We start from the raw sequence: 26,102 nt of genomic DNA on the forward strand, positions 1-26,102 counted from the left end.
CTCTGTGCGCATTCAGAGCCATAGTGTAGGTTCCAGAGCAGGTCACATAGATCTCATAGCTGAGCAGGTGACCTATGGCACTGAGCCCTCTCATTTTGACACTGCTCTCCAAGGAGAACTAGTTTGCAGTGCAACTACCTAGTTCATTTACAGTGGCATTTGTTTCATAGTGTCCCATGAATATTTGGCTGTCTACTGTGTACATGTGTACATATCAACAGAGAGAAAACCCAGTTATCCTTCTTCCTCTAGGGGTCCTCCTGGCTCAGGCTAGGCTTTAGGTGAACCCCAACCTTCCAACTTCTGGATGGGTGTCCTCAGGTAAGTGAGCCCTATTTACTCCTGGGCCTCCGCTCTTACCCACTCCAAGAGCCTCTTGTGATAATGGACTGCCATCTTTTGCAGTTGATTGGAGATTCTAAAAACCACTCATCTGTGAGCTCACTTTGTAAAGGACTGTAAAAGCCATTTAACTGTCCCATTTAGAAACCTTAAGCTTGCCTGCTTGTACATGCATGCACATTCTCACTCACCATTCCTCTGGGTACAAGATTAAAGAACCTTCCTTTCTCAGGCAAAGCAGGAGAGACCTGGATCTCAGGAACTAGCCCCCTTTGTCACTTTGCATGCCACCAAGAGTAGGCTCCCACTCCCACTCCCACTCCCACTCCCACTCGTTGCTCTCTTACGCTCTTCCTATCTAGGAGCTCCATGCAGAGGCCAGGGAGTGGGATTAGTCATCTAGTCAATGCCGGGGGTGTTTGGAAGAAGGGGCTGGGGCTGGGGCTCTATGGCAGAGCACTTATTTAATATGCCTGAGGCCCCAACTTCTGTCTGTAACACATCAATAAAAAAGAAACAGTTGAAGGTTTACTATGCTCCTGATAGCAGCCCTCAGTTCCCTTTCCGAGATGAAACCACGTATGTGTCCTTCCAACTAGTAGTCCTAGGTGTTTACATCCACCTATTCTCTCTTCTTGGTTTTTTGTGTGCAGATGGCTGCTATGTGTGCATTTTGTGCATGTGCTTGCATGTCAAATGACATCTTGAGTGATGCTCATGAGGTTCTGTCCATTTTTTTTTTTTTGAGACAGTCTCCCATTGTTCTGGAATCCACCATGTCAGCCAGAGAGCACCAGATAGCTGCCTGTCACCTGCCTAGCACTGGGATTGCAAATCTGTGCTACCACACCTAGCTGTCTAATTTTTTTTTTTAAATTAAGTTCTAGGGATTGAACTCAGGTCCTTGGGCATTTCCCTAGTGAATTGGCTACAGTAAAGAAACCCAAATACCTGGTTTCTGGCTTCTCCTCCTGTTGTGCTGTTTTTAGGGGAGGAAAGTGTCCATTTCAGGTTGCACTTCTAGGTAACAGTCCATCCATGAGGAATATCTTTCTTTTTTAAATTGTGGTGCTGTCAACCATTCTCTTGGCCTCCAGCATCTTTACTAAGTCCCAGCTCCAGCAGGTCTCTCTCTCCTTCCCTTCTCTCTCCCTCCTCCCTCCTTCTCATACCCAACCCATCTTGGAAGACTCCTGTCGCAGGACACATGGACTGCCTTTGTTCTTGTTATGGTATCTTTCTATTTCACCACAGATGTACTAGAACATCATCCTTTATTTGAAACTTTGGAGATAAATGTGTTTCATTTTCTTAGATCTGAAAAGTAATGGTGTCCCAGTAGGTCCTGTAGAAATAGCCTGTGATGCAGCACATTCACATACGCATAGGGAAGCACGAATAACATACCAAGTAGGGTAAATGCAGTCTGCACATTATGTGCTAGCTCAGATTGGATTTGGGTACTAAGAAATGTACTACTAGTTCCCAGTAGTGACTGTCTAGACTATTAACCATCTCTTATTAAATAAAAATATTTTAAGAATAATCTAAATTAGGAACTTCCTACACATATACAAAATCAGCCCAAGGTGAAGTCCTTAAACTAGAATCAGTGGATCAAAGGGTATATGTGTTATTGAAAGCAGTGTTCTCAGTCATCTGCTAATAGTGCTTGAAGGGCAGAGTTGATGGCTGTTGACCATCTCTAGAGTGCTGGCCGGAATCAAGGGTGGCAGGCTTTGGCAACAGTGCTTGCATCATACGGGCCACTCCAGGCTTCCTCAGGCTCCTCATCTCGCTGTGGATGGCAGCAGGGCAGTTTGTTTGAGAAGGACATGCAGGTGTGTCTAGACGCTCAAATGTGAGAACCATTTAGCCCTTAGCTCAGTGAGAGTGGTGATTCTTGTAGGTTTCCAGCAACACTAACCATCCAGCAGCACACACAGCCTTCTTCCTTGTCTGATGTGAGTCTCAGTGTCCTTGCAACTTGGCCTTCTGATAACTGAGACATCATGATATAAGATCTTGTCTTTTGAAGGAAAAAAAAACATGTTTAGGCTCAGTGGTGGGTAGAGTGCTCACTTAGCATGTACAAAACTCTAGGTTTGATTAATAGGATAAGAAGAAAAGGAGGAGAGAAGGAAAGGAGGAGGAGAAGGAAGAGGAAGAAGAGGAAGAAAGCACTTAAGAAGGACGGGAGCAAGTGGCAGGAGGATGCATGCTGAGGCACTAGAGCCTGCTGTGGCAGTCAGCTCTCCAAATGTGCACTTTTACGGGAATGAAACCTTTTAGTTTGTATTTCTGGGCAGAGAAGAATGAAATCCATTTTGGATTCAACTGCCAAATGCTTTCCCAGTGTGAAATTAGCATTGTCTGTCTTTCTATGCCGTGAGGTCTTGGTTTCTGTAGGTTTTGAGAAATTGGCTGGCTGGCTACTAGCAGTGGTACCTTGGGACTTTAAAACTGGGCAAGCAAGTCGTGCAGCAAGATAGGAAGCCTGTGACCACTGCAGTGAGCAACTCAGGTTCCTAGGCTCACTCTCATTTAGGTGGCTTAACCTCACAGGTTCCATAGGGTTGTGGTAAGTATTCTGTAGGTGCATTGCACATCCCAGGAACTCCATAGATGTTGAAGTTTATAATTGAGCTTGCAGGGGCAAAGGAGTATATTTGAAAGGCAAATGTCTTTAAAGCCAAATGGGTGAAGGCACTTGTGGCCAGTCTTGATGACCTGACTTCAATCTCTGGGACCTACATGGTAGAGAGGGCAGATTGCCACAAGTTATCCTGTGACCTACACACACACACACACACACACACACACACACACACACACACACTATAGACAGATAGATAGATAGATAAGATTAGATAGGATAGATGGATGGATAGATAGATAGATAGATAGATAGATGGATGCAAAAATGTTTCAAAGCCAAGAGACAGAGTAGAAGTGTTTTCAGGAAAGAGCTGAACATAGATAAACCCAGTGTTTTTTTTACCATGTAATGCCATCAGAGAGCAGCCATAATCCTTCCTGTAGGACTTGCCTTACCTTTGAATCCCCAGCTGCCCTGAGACCCCTGGGAGCTGCAGGATATATGTTTTCAAATCCAGCCCTGGAAACCCCAGTTTAACAAGGGCAACACCAAGACTCATATGCCAAACAGTAAAGAGAATCAGTTTCTGATAAAATGCCAGGAAGAAGATTGACATGTCTAAAACCTTTCTGGTATCAGCTTAGCTTCCAGCACAAGATTAAACTCTAGGAAAAAACCCCTCAGAGAGCTGCAATTTCTGAGCAGAAAGAGGCTGTTTTGGATAAGCAATGTGCCCTTGTACAGAGCATCATCAAAGTCTCCTCTATCCTCCGATCTGAGGCATGAAATTGCCTTTAACACTTGCCTCCTCCCTCCACGTGGAAAAAAAAAGCCATGTGTGGAATGTAGAATGGGATTAGAAAGGGAATAGTATCAGCTAAAGAAAGGTGCTGCCTGCGAGCCTCAGGAAAGATGTCTTCAGGTGAAAGCCACCCCACCGCAGGGTGGGCAACAGCCACGGGAACCCGTTCCTGCTGCCACCCCTGACACGAAGACGCTTGCCTCCTCCCCTCTGTGCTGTTAGCTCTCTGGTCAGCTAGGTCTGGTAAAAGCCATAGTCTGTGGACTGGGGCACTGCATAAGCAATAGAAGTCCTTATACTAGCTTCATCTTAAAAGGGGAACTCGCAGCATCATAGTGCTGCAACTTCAGAGGTAGGCAGCATCAGTGTCTGCATTAGTGTTTTTGTTGCTGTGAGGAAACACTATGACCAAAAGCAACTTGAAGTGGAGAGGGCTTATATCCCTTACTCTTGCATATCACAGTTTATCATCGAAGACAGTCAGGGCAGGAATCTGGAGGCAGCAGGAGCTGATGCAGGGTCATGGAGGCATGCTGCTTACTGACTTGCTTCCCATGGCTTGCCCAGCCTGCTTTTTTATGGTGCTCAGGGGTGGTACACCTATTATGGGCTAGGCCCTTCTATATCAAACAACACCACAACCACCAACACCACCAACAACAAAACAAATAGCAAGTAACTAAAACAAACAAAAAAGAATAAAACAAACAACAAAAAACCTGCAGCACAGGCCAATCTAGTTGGAACATTTTCTCAGTTGAGATTCCCTCTTCCCAAAAGGACTCTAGCTTGTGTCAAGTTGATATAAAACTAGCCAGCAAAATCAGCAATAACTAGGATCCAAGTGTTCAGACTCTGGACTTCTCCTTTTCCCAGGGCCATCCACTCTTCATGCAGACAATTCGCTGATGTAGTAAGGTGACTGCCAGCTACCCCAGGCTTACTGCATAAAGCCAGTTAATGTGGTCCAGGGGCTGGAGTCAGAGAGCCTAGCTAGTAAACACCATGGAGCTTAGTTATTTCATATGTAGGATGGCGATGGAAACTGCAGCAGCCTCACGGGGAGCTGGGGACCTGGAAAGTACCCAACTTGTAGGCCTGAGTAAGTGGTGCTCCCTCTCCTTCCCCTCCTCCTTTCTGACAGTGCCTGCCTTCACTGTCAGCAGTTCTAGCAGAAGGACCAGGAGGTCAGCCAAGTTTAGTGCCCAGACTGAGACCTGCCAGCTGGGTCACAAGAGTCAGGTGAGGAAGCCCACATTAACATTGTTAGAAAGGGATAATTTCCCAAAAGAAAATTAGATTATCATCACAGAAGACTGGGGAAAATATAGTGGGCAAGCAAGAACCAGCCATCGACCACACACTTTATGACAGGAGTAATAGAGCTGACAGATGGGTGTAGTTGTTGACAGCAGCTTCTACACAGAGAGTCCATCTCCATCCACTGAACTCAGTAGTGCTCTTGTTCTCTCTTATATGTGAGAAGTCTAGGCTAAGAGTGGAGCCCACATACCTCTGGTACCCTAGCAAAGATAGGACTGAGCCAGCATGCTATGTCGTGTGCCAGTTGTCGTGTGCCTACATGAGGTCCTTTGGGCACATTCTCATTCTCCTGAGGCTTAGTTTCTCTATATGTAGAGTAGTGCCCAGCAGGCCGCCTTCCTCTCTTACTGGTGGGCAGAGTTGAAAGATAAACACCAGACCCAGCCCAACTTTGGCCATAAGAAGGCTCTCCTCCAGGCCACTGCTTTCCCTGGTCCTTACTGTAGACTCATAGTTACAAAAAAGGACCCTGGCCTGTGTCCATGGACTGGACAGGTAAGTAAGAGGGCAAGGTGGCAATGGCCAGATGGCATAAGACTCATTTGTTATTCATCTGATAGGTGACAGCTCCTCCAACTAAAGGAGTAGTTATGGGTTCTGATCAGAGGCCATTGAAATGGTTGTGTATCTCCCTGTCACACATGGTCTACAGAAGATGCTTCCAAGGACCCATAGGTATGAGGAAGCCCAGGCTGTGTTTGGCATTTGTATTCAACCTACACATTGTAAGCTTATGTTATCTCTAGATGGCTTACAATCTCCAGTGCTGTGTGGCTGTCCTGGAAGTAATTGTCATGCTGCCTCAGCGGACTCTGTAAGGGAGCAGTCTCCAGCTATAGTCATCTGGGAGGAGGAAGCTATGGCTGGTACTTTCTATACGCACTGTCAACATCTATACTTGGGACAGGCTTTGCTAAGGGTCTGAGGCATTGGGGTCTTTGTCATGGACACATTTACATCAGTAATACACATTCAGTCAGGACTTCATCTGTTTCCCCTAATTGAGAAGTCTAACATTTTTCAGATAACATCCTCAGGCCACTCATGGTTGGCTGGTGGAATGAGTTGGTGTGGCAGAGCAATCAAGAGCTAGGTCTGGGTCACATTGCTAAGGTTATTGTAAAGCTACCAGTAGTCTTATGAGAAAAGCTTAATTTTTACTTCTAAAAAAAATGTTTTTTAAAGCTCATCTAACTGAAACCTTGCCAGTAGTCAACACTGTACTTTTTGCAAGACCTTATTCTTGTGTTGTGGGTAGATGCCTCCACGCAATCTTCTAGAGCACTCATTTTTTCCTCTAACTGTGCCTTCAGTCTTTCCTTGGTTTTTGATCTCCTCTGTTTCGGTGGCTAAACCTTTCTCTGTTGGATTTCAAATTAACTCTTAACTTTATAGGCTCTTGTTGTTTGATAGATGCAATATCTTCCTTTACCCTTCTGGTCATAATAAGTATAGTTATTGGGTTTTTGTTTTTCATTGTTTGTTTGTTGGGTTGGTTGGTTTGGTTTGGTGTGGTTTGGTATTGGAGTTGTTTTGTTTGGTTTTGACTTTTTTTGAGAAAGAATCTCTACTCAGATCCTTCAGAAAAATAAACAGAAGAGATATGAGCCATGAGATATGGCTTATGTATGTTATAAGGGCTCAGCTTACTTCACTATGTGTGTCTTTGATTATTTTCATGATTACCAAAGTGGGACCTCTTGTTCCTGTTGGTTTTCCTGGATGTGGGATGATTGTGAATATGTACCTTGATTGCCTGTCTTCTCTCTTTGGATCCTGATTTTGTTGTTGTTTTGTTTCTTAACATATTTTATCACCAGTGATAGTGGGCTTTGGACCAAATTTGCTGTAGTAGTGTGAAACTGATCCATTATTAGTTTTCTGAGCCCAGCCCTGCTCACTCTTCCTCCAGATATGTCATGCCTTTCTGTGCCAGAAGTCCACCATCATAGTTCCTGAACGCTGAGCAGGTGTCAGGTCCACCTTCTGCTGCTTCTTGTGTTTCCGTCTAGCTTCTGACTCCAGTTTGAGACCTCTATCTCCCCGCAGACTGTGCTGCCTCTGGATTTGGAGCAGCACACACCTTCCCCCATGCCCAGCTCCTTCCTAGCTTATGTTTCTGGGTTTCTTTTTGCTAACCCAGTTTTGTCTACCATCCAGTTCTCAGGATTTCTTAACATTTGAAATCTGCCATCGGCACCCTCATTTGCCCAGACTGTCACAGGTTTAAGTGGTGTTGCTTGTTTGGATGTGGGCAGGGAGAGACTGCTGTGCAGGGTTGCTCTCCTCTGCCCGAGCTGATCCAGCCTGATCAGTACTCACGGTGACTTCTTGTCTGATGAGATCCACCTCCCTATCCACCTTCCTCTGCCTCAGAAACCATGGAAAAGTTCAGCTCTGGAGTCAGTGTAGACTGTAGGGATTGTGTGCTCTCTAGCGATGACTGGTTTAGATGTTCTTTTGTTCCGGCCTATTTGGCAAAGTCTCTTCACTTCTTTATGCCTCAGCTCTTCACCTGTCAAAGGAGGGCAAAGATAATAACAACCACTTTATAAGTGGGTGAAATAGTGGGTGCCAAGTGCTCAACTTGGGACTTGGTGCACAGGAGGTGCTAAAACACATCAGTACCCTTCCTTTCTTGTTCTGAGCAAACATCCTTCTGGTTTTCTTTCTCCTCCCTTCCTTTGTTGACAGGGTGTCACCTTGCCTCCCAAGTACTAGGGTTATAGGTATCCACCACCACGCCTAGTTTGAAGCCAGCATTTCTAGTACACTTATTGTGTGTGTTGCGCCAATAGGTTTTGGAGTTATAGCACATTGCTGTTCTTTTGTATACACATGTGTGCAGATATATGTAGATGCCAGAGGTCAGTGTTGATGATCTTCCTCAATTGCTCACAGTCTTATTTTTTGAGACAGGGTCTCTCACTGAACCTGCAACACCTCATTAGGTTAGGCTATCTAAACAGCGAGCTACCAGAACTGCCTATTCCAGCACTGGAGTTCCAGCCCTGCATAGCAGTGGTGCCTGGCTTTTACATTTGTGCTAGGGGTTGGAACTCAGGTCTTTATGTTTGAACAGCATAAAGCCATCTCCCCAGCTCCATACTGTTGACTTTATGTTCCATCTTCATTCCAATGAACTTTCCTTCAGTCATGTTTCCCCTCCCACTACCTCCCCTTGCCTGGGACCTTTCCCTTCCCAATGCAGTCTATCAAACCTTCCATGGTCCATCTCTAGCCTGTCAAAATTGTCCTGAACTTAGATTCCGTCATCCATTTTTTTTTTTTGTCTCCCATCTAGATGTCATCCTCAGACTTTATAAACAGCCTCTAATAGCCATTGATAAAATTATGACCTGAGATGGGACCAAGGACAAAGTCCCATGGCATGCTACCCTTCCCAGGAAGAATAATTTAGATGGCAGGGTAAGATGATTAATCTGTTCAGTTCCTGTAATAGTATGTCCTTGTGGCTTGATTATGATAATATTAGCAGCCACATGGTGGGTGTTATATACCATGGCCAGGCACTGAGGTAAGTGTTTTCCATGTAATGCTATTATTTCTTACAGTACCTCTGCAAAGTATTGCATTACTCAGGACTTGAATTTAAAAAACAAAAACCAAAAAACTATCTGGAGGCAGTAGAAGGGGGCTGTGTACTGCAGTGCACAGCTCTGAGGAGGGGTTGCTTCTCAGAACAGGGAGGGCCATGAGCAGATGATCTGCAAGCTCTTAGGAATTCCTCTTTCTGCAATTCCTATTTTGATAGCTTGTTCTTACTGCAGCATTCTTCATGCTTAGTTCAGGCCAGCTTTCTGGCTTACTTTCTTTATTTCTCACTTTTTCTTTTCTTTTTCTCTTAAGAAGATGTCTTGCTATGTCTCACTAGTCTGATGGCATTTACTCTATAGCCCAGACAGGCCTAAACTCATCTAATCCTCTTGCCTCATCATTCCAAGTGCTAGGTTTACAGGAAGGCCCCACCATGACTAATTTATCGTTCCTGCTTTCTTAGTTCATCTGGCAGAAAATCCAGTGACTTCTAAATGTGTTTACCCCTCTCAGAGGAGTACTCAGGTCTCCAATCCCAGCAGCACGCAGGAGACACAGGCAGGAAGATCTGAGCTAAATATTGATGAATGAGAGAAGGAGAAAGGGAGGGAGGGAGGGAGGGAGGGAAAAAAGGAAGGTGAGAGAGACTATGAAATTCTTCCTAGACCTTCTAATCCAAACTTCCCAGGGTTTTTGGCCGTTTGTCTGCTCCTGGGCCACCCACAGCAAGCAGCATGGTCACAGGTCTTGACCAGCTTCCAGGAATCTTAGACTGTGACCTTGTGACAAACAAAACAGGGTTGAGTCCACAGTCCAGCTGCTTGCTTTTATTTGACAAATGAAAGGTCCTCAGGCTAGATGTGGTGTCAGGAAGGGCTGGCCAGTGTCTGGAGTCTGTGCTGTCAGCTCCTGTCATGGCTTAGTGGGAGCCATTGTCGATTCTGTGGAGCTTGCTTGGCACCTTGTCCTTGCAGAAGTTTCAGAACTTGGAATTTCATGGAGACCATGGAGTCTGGAGCAAGGCTAGGCTCCAGCTCCACCCTTCCCTCCCCCTCTTGGCTGGCTCAGTGTTTCACCTTCTGCAGCTGGAGAACAGGGAGACTAGCAATGGCTGCTCTATAGTTGAGATGATCTTGTGACCTAGTGCACACAAAACCCTTGGCAAATCCTTTACCCAGCACAGAGCACTGGGCTCTCCTAATCATGCAGTGGTGGAGAAAGGCTCAGGGTCAGGGGAAGAAAGTCTTCAGCCTGAAAGACAGGGGCTTCAGGAAGAAGTGGCATTGAAGCAGCATTAGTGGGTAGAAAGGGAGATAAGAAGAACAGACTCAGCCTCAACTGCAAGCAAGAGCACAGGGGCCACAAGCAGTCCCCTGAGAGAAGAGAACACATAGCACACAGGGGCAATGGCTTAATGATGAAGACTCTGATCACTCATCCATTTATTTCTTCACCTTTCATATATGCCATCATGTTTGGAGACAGACTCTGAGCAATAAATGAAATATGAAGGACATCAGAATAACAATTGGGCTGGGCTTGAGGCTGCCTGGAGTGTGGAAGTTGTTAGGTCAGGTCTTGAGGAAGTTCCTGTTGAGGAATGAGCTTAGAGGAAAGAAGTGATAAGCCGCAGGGATCCCTTGGAAACAAAAGCTCTGCAGAGGGAACAGCATAGGCTAGAGCAGGGGATTCAGGTGAGCCACTGTGGATCCCAGCAGAGAGGCTGGTGGCTGTTTAGGGGCAGCAGTGGATGGTACTGGGAAGGGGCTGGTGGCTGTGATGTTGGATAGGGTGTATGGGAAAGAGTGGAACAAAAGGAAGGTCTAAAGGTGCAAGAGGTTTTAGGGGAATGAATGGTCGAAAGGTGGCCCGCAGCAGTACACGGCATCTCCATCATTCCATTGCAGAGGGAGCAGCAGTGATACTCTGAAGGCTGTCTGGAACTGAAGAGCCACCGATCCTATTTATTTATTATTCATTTGTTTCTTTGTTGTTTTGGAGGAGAGAAGGTGATTTGACTTGTTATTTAAATAACACATGAAACTAGCTTGCTTACAGATAGAAAGTTACTGTTAACCAGGATGAATTGCTGATTATTTTTTCCATTTCTCCCTAACCCCTCTTGGAGTAACTTGCCACTGAAACCTGGCATGTGTTCTTCTAGATCATTCTCCATGTGTGTGCATGGCTGAATGGTCTACAAAATATGTGTAGCATTTGTGGTGGTTTTGGCTTAGTTTAGCATAGTGTCCCACTGAACATCCTGTTTTTCAGTGTCACACCTAACACTGTTGTACAGTGTGCCTTAGAAGTTGTGATTTGCCTTCACTGCCTGAACTCAGTGTTTCAAATTTATCCTGGGTAGCTTTTGGCTCATGTTTTTTTTTTTTTCTTAAACTATTGTAAAAGTTCAAATATGTGCTGATTTTTTTAAAAAAAAGATGACCTTCATCTAAAGCAAAACAAAACTGGGTATGGTGACTCATACCTATAACTCCAACACCTGAGAAGCTGAAGCAGAAGTTCAAGGCTAGCCTTGGCTACATAGTGAGTTCTAGGCCATCCTGGGTCACGGAATGAAACTGTGTCTCAAAAATCAATCAATTAAACAAACAAACAAAGAGGACTAATGGGGGCAGATATATTGCAGAGGGTTTAGCTGTCCCCACTGGAGGTCATTGGGATGTTTTCAATCAGCTTTCTGTACCTTTTCCTAGGGCTCTTATGAGTTCCTTTCAGCTGGGTTCTAGGGAATAGAAAGATCCAGTCCCAGGTTACCATGCCACATAGTGTCCTATCTTTCCTATTGCAGTGAATTCTACCTCTTTGTTCCCAGAGTGCCTATGTGAGCTGGCAGGGGAACACCAGTGGACTCAAGCAGATCTGGTTGAAGCAGGCTCTTATGAAAGAACCTTGCTCCTAGAGGCTCAGTGACCATGAAGGTGGTGGGCTACTCTCACCCTTGAGAATATGTTCCTTGGTTAGATAAACACTACCCTGGGGACCACACAGACTCTTGAGTCCTTCCTTTCATTTTAGAAACAGAGCAGTCAGTCTGCAAGCCTGACTTCTTTCTGCCTGCTTCTGCCATTCCTAGACCGACTCTACAGCTTGAAGGCACCCCCTTTGACAGCCGCCAGGAACAGCATTGTAAAAGTGCTATTTTGATTAGAGCAGGCAAACTACCCTGTCACTGGTTCACTTCTTCCCTGCTGATGTTCCACAGCCTGCCTTCTGCTACCAACCTGATCCCATTCTATGCTTGCCACTGTAACAACACTTTCAAGGACTGGTGCACAGCCTCAGGCTGTGATTGTCACTAGCCAAGCTGCCTGCTCTGAAGGTGTGATGGCAGTCCCTCTCTGGGAGCAGACCCAATCCTACCCTAGCTGCTTTCCCTGAGATAGTCTGCCCAGCCACTTCCTGCATGGAAAGGAAAGTTGGCACCTTAAAAAAAAAAAAAAAAAAGTAAGGCTGAAAAGATGACTTAGTAGGAAAAGTGTAAATGTGAGGACCAGAGTTTGAATCCCAGCACCCACATAAAAGTCAGGCATGGTGGTGTGCTTCTATATAACCCCAGTGTCGAGGGTGCAGAGATAAGAGGACCCCAGGACTTGCTTACCAGTCAGTCTAGCTGAAATGGTGAGTTCAGTGAGAGACCCTGTTTCAAAGAACAAAGGTAGAGTGAATGCTGCCCATGGTAGTGTATACCTCTAATATCCACCACTGTGAGGCAGAGGCAGATGGATCTCTGAGTTCAAGTCCACTCTGGTCTATACAGAGTGCTCCAGGCTAGCTAAGGCTATATCATGATGCCCTATTTCAAGACAAAACAAAACTCTAAGGTGGAGAATGATTCTCACGCTTTTAAGATTCACCTTCGGAGATGACTGCCATTTTTGGAATCTCTCCCAGTTCCTTCCTTCCCTCCTGTAACACCAACTCCAGGGGATGGAATGCCTCTGACCTCTTCGGGTACCTACATTCACATATGCATACCCACACAGGGACACATACATATGATTAGTAAAAATGATAAGCCCACCAGCCGTCCCTCTTCTGTGTGCATGCCCAGCTTCTTGTTAATTTGTTACATCCTTAACCAGGCTCATAGCACAGAGTCCTGACTTCCCCCAGCCTGGCCCCTCAGATGTTAAATACAGGAAATGGCAGCTTTGTGATACACACCTCCATGACAACCATATTTCAGATTAAAGACTGGAGACCATGGGCTAAAGAATTAATTGCTTTTTCGGAACTTGGGAGTGGACAGTTTGAATCTGGGTCATTGTGGGAAATCCTGGCTAAATCAGGATTATCCATGAAATGCTCTGGAGGGTGGCCTTTGATGTAATATGTCTCAGACCTGCTGTAGGAGTCCAAGGTCAAGGAGGAATCACAAATTATCCTAGGACCCCAAATTTGATACTACTCCCTCCCACTCCTGTTCCTAGGCCTTGGTCAGAAAAATTCCTCCTTCTCCAGTTCTTTAACACCTGTCTGAGCAGAGCATAGCCTCTACTTCAACCCAACAACCTCAGTGCTTCCTGACACGCCTGTCCTCTACTCAAGCAAACACCTCATGGCTTCCTGTTAGGTTGGTTTTAAGGACAGTTGTCCTTGCTGTGTTCACATAGTTCTTGTGGTCTGCCATTCTCAGTCCTGTGACATGCTCTGCATCTTTGTCCCCATGGTGGCAGGCCCTTGGGTGCCCTGTTTCTTCTCTTCTTGCTGTTCTTGCTCAGCTGTGGTCTTGGTCTGAGCATCTGCTTTTTTAAGACCTTCCCCTCTGCACATACTGACTAGCCTGCTCAGATACAGCTCACACCAGCGGGCAGCTCCTCAGATCCCCAGAATAGTCATATCTCCTTTCCAAGTCACTTGTGCTATCAGCATGCATTGATGCATGCAGTCGTGTGTATATGTGGGGAGTAGCCAACTCCATGAAGTAAGGGACATAGCCTGTGTATTAGTTAGGGTTTTACTGCTGTGAACAGACACCATGACCAAGGCAAGTCATATAAAAACAACATTTAATTGGGGCTGGCTTACAGGTTCAGAGGTTCAGTCCATTATCATCAAGGCAGGAGCATGGCAGTATCCAGGAAGGCCTGGTGCAGGAGGAGCTGAGAGTTTTACATCTTCATCCAAAGGCTGCTACTGGAAGACTGACTTCCAGGCAACTGGGGTGAGAGTCTTAAGCCCACACCCACAGTGACACACCTATTCCAACCAGGCCACACCTCCAGACCACTCCCTGGTCCAAGAATATACAAACCATTACAGCCTGTTAAGGGACAGGAAGTACCTAGTAACTCTGCAGGAAGGTTGCAAAGAGGGGAAGGAGCGACCTGCCACATCTATATCCTTAGATAGGTATTATGAAAACTCGTGCTGTCAGGCCTTTTTGGATGTGTGTGTGTGTGTGTGTGTGTGTGTGTGCGCACACACACGCTTCTGGGGCTTGAGCCCAGGACCTTCCAAGTGTCAAGCTGAAATACTTGTCTAGCCCTTCTTGGTATTTTGAAATAAGATCTTGTTGCATTGCCCAGGCTGGACTAAAACTTAGGCTCCAGAGTATCTGGGATTTACTAGTGAACACTGAGCACAAATGTTCACTAAGTAGCTGGAATTTAGGTGCCAATGTACTAGTGAACATTGGATGGAGCATAAATTCAGTTTGGGTCCCTAGATCCTGGTGCTTTCCCCTAGATGTGAGAGAGATCTTGGCACCTGACATTGTGTGTTCACAGGCATCAAAGATGCCTCCATGTCAGAGGGCCAGGCCTTCCACTGTGTCTGTGGTCAAACGGTATGTTCTGACTATATTCCGTGCTCCAAGATGGACTCCAGGGTCTCTTCACATTGTGCTTTCACATGCACTGCTCCTTCCCAGATGGCCTTCCACCCCACTGCCCTCACCTCGTGAGCTCCTTCTGGACTCAGTTTCATGGAAAGCCCAGCCAGCCACCAAGGCAATGCCATGCTCTGCACCCTCCTTACACTGCATGGCCCAGACACCTTCTCTGTTGTCTACCACATGGCATGAGACCAATCGTTCTTTTTCCACCTCTTAGTTTTCTTAAGATGGGGATTTTAATCTTTCTTCCTTTATTCCCTTTCTTCATCCTTCCTTCCTTTCCCCAAACACTCTGTCAGCTCCTTGTATGTGCTAGGAACCAGCAGCCCTGAGAGAGAGAGAGTGTGGAGCCTGTGAGTACTGTCTCTGCCTTTGGGGTTGAGCATCCATTAGGTGAGACCACAGGCAAATGAACAGATATTTGCAGTGAGACTTACCAGACTGGAAGGAAGGGGTGGGCATAAGACTGGGGTCATAGGGAACAGCCTAGAAGAATTTCTTGGTCAAGTAAGCTCACACCCCCTGCAGAAGGATTCAAGGTAGAGGAGGCAGCAAGGGCAGCAGTTTGGAGACTTCCCTGAAAAATAGCCAGAAGGCTATATGGCTCATGGGATGTAGTGGGAAGATGGAAACAAGGTCTATGGAGAGTGCTGACAGCACACTGCTGACATTTATCTCTGTCTCCATCCTGTAGCCTGGTGCCTGGCTATAGGAAAAGCACAGGGAACAGTGGTAGGGTTAATAGAAGCCCCTCCCCCATTTCTCCCTGCTTTTGAGACCTGGTGGTGGCTCCAGGGTGACACCAGCTCAACCAGCCATGTCTGCTGGGCTAGGAGTGATCAGAATTGTCTTCAGATAGAACCCCTTATCTGGGAAAGGGTTGGGGTGTAAATCAAGCAGGTGGAGACTAAGATTGGAGGCTAGAGAGGGACATTGCCACCTTGCTCATCTTTTCCCCATCAGGTCCAGGGATCATTCCAGTAGGACTACAAAGCTGCAGTAGGTGAACGATAAAATCTTCACTCAGTCATTCTCACAATAATGTAGGGCAGGGACGCAAACATAGTATTCCTTCCTTGGCATTCGAAGGCTGTGTGCAGTGCATGCCTGAGTCCCCTCCCTCCAAGCACTGCTGGGAGCTTTGACCTCAACTGCAGGTCCTTATCAACTCAGGACTGGGTGCCAGCAGGTCAAGTCTGTCAAACCCTCTAACAGCTTCTTGGCCACCTCAGCCTAAAGCCATGGGCTTCCTTGTGAGCTGCCTGGAGGCCTGAGTCTAGCTTTGTCTGATCTGGCCACCTGTTGCCTCCCACCACCTGGTCTGCAGACCTTCGAGGTCTGCTCTATGGCTTATAGGTCATCTCACTTAAAGAGCTCTTCATTTTCAAGAAATACTTTTTAAAAGATTATTTTACAGTATATGTCTGTGTGAGTGGTTATCCACACAAGTACAATGCCCTTCGAGACCAGACAAGGGCATTGGATTTCCCCGGTGGTTGTGAACTGCCTAATATGAGTGCTGAGAGCTGAACTTAAATACTCTGGAAGAAACTATACCGTCTTAACCTCCGAGCCACCTCTCCAGCTTCCACAAAGGCTTTCTTGAACCACTGGCAGAAAGAGCGCCCCCGCCAGCCAGTGTGCCTGCTCACTGCTTCCTCCCACTGAACTGTGAGCTCCAACTGCTGTTGTTCCATCCCAATACAGTAGATGCACCCCAGACCAAAGTAGGTTCTTGAAGAAGAGTGAAGGATACATGGATTTGTTAATGGGAGCTACCCCTCCCTGCATGGTGTGTGTGTGTGTGTGTGTGTGTGTGTGTGTGTGTGTGTGTGTGTGTGTGTGTGGTGTGAATGAGGAAGTCCTGCCTAGAGGGTCCTCAGGCACAGTTCCTGTTTAAGCAAGTCTGTATTTACACCTGTGGATGCCTGTTTATGGGGTGCTTATATTTTCCACTTACAACTCTTGATAGAAGTTTCCTTTTAAAGTAAACTCACTGAAGGTTTTAAAATTCTCTGTCTTCACCAGACTCGAAAGTAATTTATAATCCATAGGATAATTTTACAAGAGAATTTTTCTGAGAATAAAAAGAAATAAATGTGATTTTTTTTCTATCAGATGTGGGTTGGAAAGGATTCTTCAGATGGCTACAAGGAGGATTTTTTTTTTCCATAAAAATACAGTATCCTGAGGCATCGAGTCCAGGGGAAAGCCTGGATTCCAGATCTGCATGGGGACTATAAACCCTGAAGCCACATATGAAATCTCCAGATCTGGTTGTCAGGTAGTTGTGGTGCATAGCCAGGAGGGAATGGTAGCCTGAGATAGTCAAACACTATCCTCAGGGTCTCCCTTTTAGTTGTCTTGGGGAGTCTTTGTATCCATCTGCTCCAGGGCAGGAAAATCCATTTGCCTTTTGTTGTTTTGTTTCATACCACCTCTAGGGGGCAGTCTCAGCTGCTGCTTTAGGTCTTCATTGTTCTGTTTCTGTTTGCAGTGCAGGCATATTGGGTATAGAGGATTTTTGAGGGAAAGTGTCTATTCTATCAGATGGGTTAGCAAATGTGATTGAAACAGGCTTAGAGTTTTGACATTCAGCTAATACGCACCGAGGAGTCAGCACTCAACACTAGGACATGACAGACTCCCAGGGACACAGAGATGTTGGAGCTGGGTAGGTTGTGAAGAAGAGTTTTACTCTAAGGTACATGTAGTCATCCTCATGGGGGCATATGGACATTGAGAGCATTTGATCGTAAGCTTCAGGGTGTATCTCAGTACTAGTGTACTTGCCTAGCATGTATGAGGCCCTAGGCTTGGTTACTAGCATCATCAAAAACCAAAGCAAAGCAATCCAAACCAAAAACCTTCATTAAAGTGTTGCTTAACCCTCTACTGAATGCTTATCAGCACCCTTCCTTCAACGTGGCACAGACTTTGGGAAACCGTTAGCTAGTCTGCCATGCTGTCTAGATCTCTAGAACTGTACAAGTTAATATTTACACAGCCCAAACTGGCTTGAATAAAGGAAGTAGCATAGCTGGGCACGGTGGCACAGGCCTGGGATACCAGCTGTCAGAGGCAGAGGTAAAAGGGTCGAGGCCAGTCTGAGGCCAGAGCAAGTTCCAGGTCATTCTGGGCTATAAAGCAAGATCCCACTCCACAAAAAAAGCGGGGGGGGGGGGGGGGGGGAGAAGAGAAGGGTGCCATGTACTGTCTTTTATTAATAAAAATAAAAGCTACCCAAAGTGGTAGAGCAGTAACTCTGCTAATGAGGCTAGGAGACAGGATACTTGAAGTTCTGTAAATTAGATCTGGTACTGCTCTGGCTTCAGGAGTCCACTGTAGGTAGGAACTTATCCCCCTGGGTAGAGGGTACCTACTGTGTATCATTTTTTGAGCCTGGAGCTGGTGGCTTAGAGGGTATGTGAGAGGAGTGGGGCTTTGAAAATCCTTTAAGAACCAAGGCCTGGCCACATCCTCTTAGGCATTCCTGGTCCCCTTTGCTGCTGCACTTATACATTTTATAATGATTATGTGTCTCGCTTTTGGGCCCCAGGTACCTTTGGGCCAGTGCAAGATGTACACTCTTGCCAGAAGAACCCTTTGTGCATCACTTAGGGGGATGTTTCCAGAAGCCCCTGCAGGGATCTGATTGGTGTGTGGCTATTGAATGGTTACAGTGCAGTGCTCCTGTGGCACAATGGCAAAGGGTACAATTCACATGGTTCACATGATACATACTGTGAATGGAACCTGTGCAATGCAGCCATCATTGCAAGTCATCGGTGTATCTACAGGCTGGCTTCCATTAAGTCTTGGTTATGGGGCAAAATGGCTTAGTAGGTAAAAAGCTTTGCCTCACAAGCCTGGAGACCTGAATTCAACCCAGTAAACCCACATAAAAAAAATGGATGGAGGGAATCAGCTCTGTATAGTTGTCCTCTGGACTCCATTCATGTGCTGTGGCATGTGTGCTATACACATTCATCATGCATACAGACACAATAATAAATTTAAACCCTTAGTGTGTATGTAAGAGTGCCACACCCCCCAAAGCAAGCACCCAACAAATGTTGGTGGGAAACAGAGAGAATGAACTTGACCCTTTTTAGGCTTTTCATCCCATTGTTGCTGGCTTAGGTATTTATTTATCCCTTCACTTCTGAAATAAGGAAGTAGAACTCCAGCAGTGTGAAATGTGCATTAAGATGTCTGCCTTTTGTTTCTGTAACAGAGTACCTGAGACTGGATGATTTAGAAAGAAAGAAGCTTATGTGGCTCTGGGTTCTAGAGGCTAGGAAGTCCAGGGCATGACAGCAACTTCAGGCAAGGGACACCATATCATTGTGGAAGGTGGAAGGATGAGCAAGCAAGCATGTGGACACAGGGACAAGCAGAGGGGCCTCCTGGTCCTGTAACAGTCTAGTTTCTCAAAAGTGGTCTAGTCTCACAAGAACTCATTCACTCCTGTGATTACTAGCCCATTGTTGGAGTGGTACTAATCACAAGGTGGAACTCTTGTGGACTACACACTTCACACTCACCCCTTCCCCTTCCTCAACACCATTGCTGTGGGGAGCAAATCTCAGCCAGAGTTTTGGAAGGGACAGATCACATCAGAACCTTAACAACCTCATGTCTGGAGACAGCATTGTGATTTGGAGCCAGGCCTGGACTCCAAGGCCCAGGCTCAGAGACAGACTCACAGGCCAGGACTGAGGGAAAGCTGAGCTAGTGGAGAGTCTTGCTTATCCAAGTATGGCTCACAGACTGGCTAGAAATTAACACAGGGCCTCCTAGTCCTCCTGAATCAGAGCCTTCCTATCATCACAGCCCCCAGGGGACTAGCATTTGAGAAGCAGGAGCTGGGAGAAGTGAGCTTTCTGGATGGCCTTGGTCTATGTCTCCTGGGTGGCATCTGCCTCTTGGTGGGTGAGAACAGATCCATTCCAGAAAGGGTCTGAGGGCATCCTGGCATACACTTATATCTCTTTGAAGTCTGTATTTCTTCTAAGAATACCACCAAATGTTTCCTTCATTCAATACCATAATGTATCAGTGGTCACTTTAATATTTCAAAATGGCTATGTAAATTACCATGGAGTTGGTGGTGTTTGGGAATAGACACAGCATGAATTTCCTTGTCTCTAAAGTAGGGCGATAATAACCATCTCAAGAACTGCTACAAACATCAAAAAAGAAGGCTGGGTGTAATAACTTCTCCCCAGAGTTGGAATGCTACAAGGATCTCTCCCAGTGTTGAGGTCTCTCCTGTACTTTCCTGCATGCAGGGAGGTGCCAGACTCAGTCCCAGAGACACAAGAAACCTCTTGAGGCAGCTCAGGAAGCCAGAGAGTTCTACCAGCTTTTAAAGTTCCTTCTAATTTCATAATGTCACTCTTTGTTATTATTGCTCACTGGCTGGGCAACTGGGTTAGCTAGCTTGAAGCCCAGTGACACTCAGAGGTTTAAGGGCTTGGAGATGTGGCTTGATGGTAGAGGGCATACCTAGAGTAGGGTCTTACTTGTTTAAATGTAGTTCACAGGCATCAGCTGGGAACTGGTTAGGGATGCCCATGGGGCCTCCTCTTCCCCCTGAGACAGAATCTCAGATTCCCAGGGTGACGTATGTAAGTACCAGCAGAAAGCTGAAAGACATAAGGCTTGCTGGGTAGAAGGGAAAGTGTGGCTGACAGGGGAAGAGGTCAGCAGATGACCACAACCTGGGGTTTGTAGGACATGGGTGGAGAAAGGGGGTTAGGCTATTAGCGTTGGTCTGAGAGTAGCTTTCAGTATTTCCCATCCCAAGGGCCCCATTGCCTGGTAACTGGAGAGAGAATGGAAAATAGAGAGGGAAGCAAATAGATGTTCAACATTCATAGTTGAAGCAAGAGGAGGAAGGTTGGTTAGAGAAGGCCCAGGCAGAGAGCTGTGCAGAAAGGGGTCCTAGGGCTGTGGATGCCAAGGAAGAGGCTGAGAAGACAGAGGAAGCAGTGAGTGCCCCTGGCCAGGCCTGCAGGAAGCATGGAGAAAGAGCAAGTGCACAGGTGCTCCTTTACTAACCTAGGGATGCATCCCAACGAGCCTGCTACAAACTGCAAATGCCTAAGGTGAAAAACGTACAGAGGATCTGAGCATGATGGTGCATGCCTTTAGTCCCAGCACTCCATAGCCTGAGGCAGGAAGATTGCTTCAAGTTCAAGGTCAGGATAGATCCAGGGACTGAAGAGAGTGTGGGGAATCTGTCTGTTCCCATCACTTGACTCTGCTATCTTTGCCACTGTTATTCTAAGGCTTTTTCAGACGTGGGCCCCAAAGAGAAGAACAGCTCCTTCCCCTGAGTACCAACGAAGTCCCAAGGCCGACCTGCCTTGTTCTCCCCCAAACTGTGACTTCCTGTTCCTAGGCAAGGTGTATGGTCATTGCACTTCTAAGCCAAGGCTCTGTGTGTGTGTGTGTGTGTGTGTGTGTGTGTGTGTGTATGTGTGTGCGTGTGTGAGGGAGAGAGAGAGAGAGAGAGAGAGAGAGAGAGAGAGAGAGAGAGAGAGAGAGACCATGGGGGATTCCTCTTGGAGTGAAATCTTGAGGTCCCTTTTCAGCAGCCAGGTTGGGGTGATCTGGTGGTGATGACTGAGATGGCTGAGTAGTGTGTGTTCAGAAAAAAAATCTGAGATGCCAAGGTTTTTATTTTATTTTATTTTATTTTATTGGTTGGTTGGTTTTTGGCTATTTGTTTTTTTGAGACAGCATCTCACTATGTAGGTGTGGCTGTTCTGAAGATACTCTTATTAGTCCTGAACTTCACAGGGCATGGGGAGAGAGTGAGGAGGCTGGGACCCAACCTTCTTTCATGGAGTGGTAAAACTGTGAGCTTGAGACCCACTGGGCTTCGACACAGTCCCTGGAGCTCTGGGTCGCCAGAGTGATGGACCAGAGGGAGCTGGGCCTTCGTCAAGGTTGGCCTCCCAGATCAGCCAGCTCCTGCAGGCTGTGTGCAGTGCCCTGCTTCAGTGAAGGCCATCCTGTATTTTGTTCTCACCCCACTCTGTTTCTTCCTTTCAGGGTTACAGTAAGGACATGGTGACAGACTTTGATGAGAAACATGATGAGTATTTAATATTGCTTCAGCAGAGAAACCGGTAAGAGCAAGCTGCCTGATGGCGATCCTTGTTATTAGCCAGATAAACATTTATTGTGATTTATTAATAGCACACAGGAGTGGGGCAGAGAGCCCCCCATGCAGAGACTGAGGTTATTGCCAGCACTTGTAGCTCCACACCTCCCCCACCCCACCCTATCCAGTGTTTTAGTTGCATCTTTTGATTGAGCCAGAGCAAACTGTTGGCTGTGCAGGCACCACCTCTTGTCTCGTGATAGAGAAGTGGGTCAGGGGTACTGCAGACCCTTGTACATCACCTATATATGGTGGTCTGCATCTCTTGGGCATCAACCTGCCCTGGAAAGCTAAGTTTGTGGAAATGTGAACCAGTTTACCTTGTGACTGAAGTTGCTCTGTGTCATTTAAAGTTAGGGTGGGGCCTATTTGGCTCCCGTGCAGATTCTTGCAAAAGCTTAAAGCACTACAGTGTGTAATGGTCAAGGTCATAGCAACCTGAGTAATCTGAAGGCCTCTGTTCTTTTTCAAGGCCAAGCAAGTTTATTTCCAGCTCATTGTGGTTTGTATCCAGACCTGAACCTTCCTATGAGCTCGATGTGCCAACTCAGAACCTAGGAGCTGGGACAGTGGGTTATCTGGAACTTTCCTGTCCATACTGCTCAGCACTGCCATGGGTTTTAATAAAGGTAGAGGAGCAGAGAGCCTCCATGCTGGTAGAGAAATTGGGATCTAGATTGATATTGTATAATATTGGTAATGAATTCAAGTCAAACCACAAGCCAAACAGAATTCTTCAGAACCACCATGGGAAGACTCAGCAAAGGCAGGAATTAGAATCTTTGTGTTATGGGAATAGACCTGTATTGCAGGTAAGTGGCCTGAAAGGTGTCACGTCAAATCCCATTTAGTTCTTATCTGGATGTCTGAACACCTGTTGGTTTGGGGAGCCCTGATCTTGGGAGTATATGGGATAATGCCATGCACTATTATGTAAGAGCTCCACCCATTATAGAATTTCATCAAGACCCCTGTCTCTAGACTGAGGATGTGGCTTAGTTGGTAGAATCCTTGCCTAGCATGTATGGAACCTTGGGTTCAGTTTCTAGCACTGTATAAAAACTGGGTGTGGTGTACATGCCTGTAATCTTAGCACTTGAAGTATAGGTAGAATGATCTGAAGCTCAAAGTCATTCTTGGCTAAATAGTGAATTCACAGCCAGCCTGGGCTACATGAAACCTTGTCATATATATATATATATATATATATATATATATATATATATATATATATATATATATATATATATATATATATATATATATATGAATCAACAGGCTTACGCTTTCATTTCCAGATACACCCAGTCATTGGCAGTGCCAGAAGTGCTGAGTGGTGCCTTCAGTGCCCAACCACTTAGCAGAACTTTCCCATCCTCCCAGGGGCAGGTAGCTCAAGTGAGAACTGCAGATAGCTCATGCTGATTAGACCCCCATGGGTGTTTATCCTGGCATTTATGGCAAGGGGTTGGATGTTTTTATTCAGTCTCTGGCAGGCTGGATGCTGCCACTGAACACCTGGGTGATGGTTTAATCATCCTGGGCGCTCATCTGGGGAAAGAGTGTCATAGCTCCTCATGAGCAGATTGTTTCTCATTAATTGGGGATCAATAAGTGCTATCCCATAGCTGCTGGCTGACAGCATAGATGGGAATTTCACAGACAAGATTGCAGCATTGTGACAATTAAAAATATATCACAATTGAGTTGCTGTAAAATGGGGTGGGAGTGGGTATCTCAGAATGCAGGAAATAGGAAGCTGGAAAGGAACCCTACCAGAGCCTGGTGAAGAAGGGAATGCCCTGAGTGGTGGTCAGGTCGGCCTCAAGATGCCTTTTACAAAGTGCCAGCCACACACTAGGTGCCATAGCTCACCAGTTTATCTTCAGGCCACCCAGACAGGCAGGTGGAGTGATGGCACCCATTTGATAGACAAAGAAGCAGACCCCATTGTAGCAAGTAGGCAGTGGTGGAACTGGACTAGGCTTTATTTATTATGATTTTTGACATTTTCATAGTGATCAAAAGGAGAGAAAGCTGCCAGGGCTGCCAGTGGCCCCAAATATACTAAGAAAGGACTTGGTGGGACAAAGCTGTGGATGACTCTGAGGCCTAGTTGCATGCCTGACATGATGGTAGAGGCTGAGGACCGCATTGGTCCTCAGGAAGAAAGTGAACCCGGGCAGCTTTGCTATGTGTTGAACAGCTGAGAAGGGAGCATTGCCAGCAGAGATCTGCCCAGGAAGTATCTGCCCCTAGACCGCTGGTTACAGGAACTTTGTATTCATGTGTTATTTCTGTGAATGCTTCCCATATGCCTAGCATCACCTAGGGAAGGAGCTAATGTATGAAAAAGACACAGACTGTGCTTTTCATTTTGTTTTGACATCTAAAAATTATTTGTGGGAGGCATGTACATCATCATGTGTATGTGGAAATCAGAACTTGCAGAATCCAGTTTCTCCTTTCACCCTGTGTCTTTGAGGAATTGAACTTAGATCTTTAATTTGGCAGCAAGCACCTTTACTAGTCATCTCACCAGCACCACAGTTACTAGTTAGCAGCTAACTAATTTGGTTGTAAAGCTAAAATCCCAAGATTAAATGGGTTTGCTAACTAGGAAACAGTTGGCTTATGGAGTGAAGAACTCAATCGTGGGGACTGGGGGTATATGCTCACACAGCATGTGCAAGGTCCTAGGTTCCATCACCACCATGGCACTCTGACTTTAGGCATACCTGGTGCCAGTGTTCCCCCTCTGTTTTTCTATGGAAGAATCATTCTCAGTTGTGACCCTCACGGACCAGTAGCTGGCTCTCTTGTCCTTTCTAGCTTGAATCTCCACCTGGGGCAATAGGTCATGATCTACAAACATGGCCCCTTGAGTTTCCCTCAGTGACCTTTCTCAAAGATCAAATAACACAATTACCAGACTCTTGGATCTGGTGAAAATTTCCCTTCATTCTCCATACTGCAGCCCCTCTGCTGCCAGCAGATTAGACATGAGCCTAACCTCCCCAGTCAGTCCTCGTCTCTCATCCCTTTGATCGTGTTGCTCAATCTTGCTCAGATCTGCCCAGGTGTGATTGCATCTCCAGTGAGGTGAGTGGCCAGAATCACTAAGAAGGTGCTAGGACAAAACAAGGCTGCCACATCTCTTGAGCCTCCTCCTTGGCCCTCCCTAGCTCTCCCCATAGCACGTGATGACTCTGCTTCTACAGTAGTCAAGATGGCTTCATGCTCACCCTACCCTACTAGGAATCTTATTCAGGAAGAGTCTTGGGCTATAGACACCCCACCTGTCCCCTTCCTCCGCCCAGCACTCTCCTCACTTTCCAAATACAGCTTCTGGGAGTTCCTTCAGGAACAATACCTCTCTCCTCTCACTCCATGTGGCTTGGGTGGGAATGACTCTAAGCCAGGCTCAAAGGAGCCCTCCTCAGAAGGGCTGGACTGGAAAAATTAGGAAAGGAATGCTCCCTTCCCCAAAGTAGCATGTGGATGGCAGGGCAGCAGTGGGCCGCTCAGCTCTGGACAAGCAGGGCCCCTACACCCTGGACAGCTCTACACAACATAGCCATCCATTTTAAGAAAGCCTTTCTGTGGTGCCACCTGAGGGTCACTGCACTCAGCTGCAACAGGGGAGTTTCTTTACCCATTCTTTTAAGTCTGAGTAATTATCTCATAATTTATCAGTTTCAAACATCTACATTCTCATAAATCATCCTGCTTAAGTAGAGGCCCACATGCAGTGCCAGCCCAGATCCTGGGCCATGGACGGGGTTTTAACAGTGATGTTGGGTCCCAGGGCAGTCTCTGGGAGGGAAGTCAAGGCATGTTTTCACCTAGTAGGTCAGTTTCCTAGCCAGCCCTGAGCCTGCTAATTCCGCTGAGGTTTCTATCTATAGAATTCCTGCATTCTGTGCTCCCAGGAGTGTGCTGATCGCTGTTTGTAGATCAGCACTTATTGACTTGTGTTTTCCTTCTGTTCTACATTGTTGCCCAACAATCAGGCACTTTGCAGGCTTCCAAGGCTGGCAAGAGATAAGCAGTCTGTAATCGGTGTTCCTGCCATCTTTGTTGAAGAGATAGATGTGTCAGCTGCTACAGAAACGGCTGAAAAGTAAACAAAGAAGGTGCCCATAATGCCACCACCTTCTTCCATGACTACTGACGTCATTTTTATATTTATCACCTTCCACTCAAGGACCACAAACCCAGAGTTTTTTTCTTCCGATTTTACACTTAGCACATACATACTCTGTTTTGATTTTTTTTTTCCAGACAGGATTTCTCCATGTAACCTTGACTGGCCTCGAACATATAGAGGTATGCCTGCCTCTGCCTCTGCCTCCTCTGCCTGTGCCTCTGCCTCTCTGCCTCTCTGCCTCTCTGCCTCTCTGCCTCTCTGCCTCTCTGCCTCTCTGCCTCTCTGCCTCTC

At 46.3% G+C, this 26,102-nt stretch overlaps 1 protein-coding gene across 4 annotated transcripts in view; it reads left to right on the top strand.

The window, feature by feature from the left end:
• The window catches only part of Kiaa0556 (KIAA0556 ortholog), a 171,147-nt gene that overhangs the window by 24,309 nt on the left and 120,736 nt on the right, over positions 1–26,102 (top strand). For 2 of the 4 annotated variants that reach the window (XM_021197601.2, XM_029542828.1), the window contains exon 3: positions 21,550–21,626. In XM_021197601.2, the coding sequence (XP_021053260.2) occupies positions 21,550–21,626 (77 nt within the window). Of the gene's footprint in view, positions 1–252; positions 322–4,782; positions 4,846–21,549; positions 21,627–26,102 lie in introns of those variants that run through there. The other 2 variants (XM_029542815.1, XM_029542825.1) reach the window with 2 other exon arrangements.

The sequence above is a fragment of the Mus pahari genome, chromosome 1 (assembly GCF_900095145.1).
Source record: "Mus pahari chromosome 1, PAHARI_EIJ_v1.1, whole genome shotgun sequence".
In the NCBI taxonomy this organism is placed as follows: domain Eukaryota; kingdom Metazoa; phylum Chordata; class Mammalia; order Rodentia; family Muridae; genus Mus; species Mus pahari.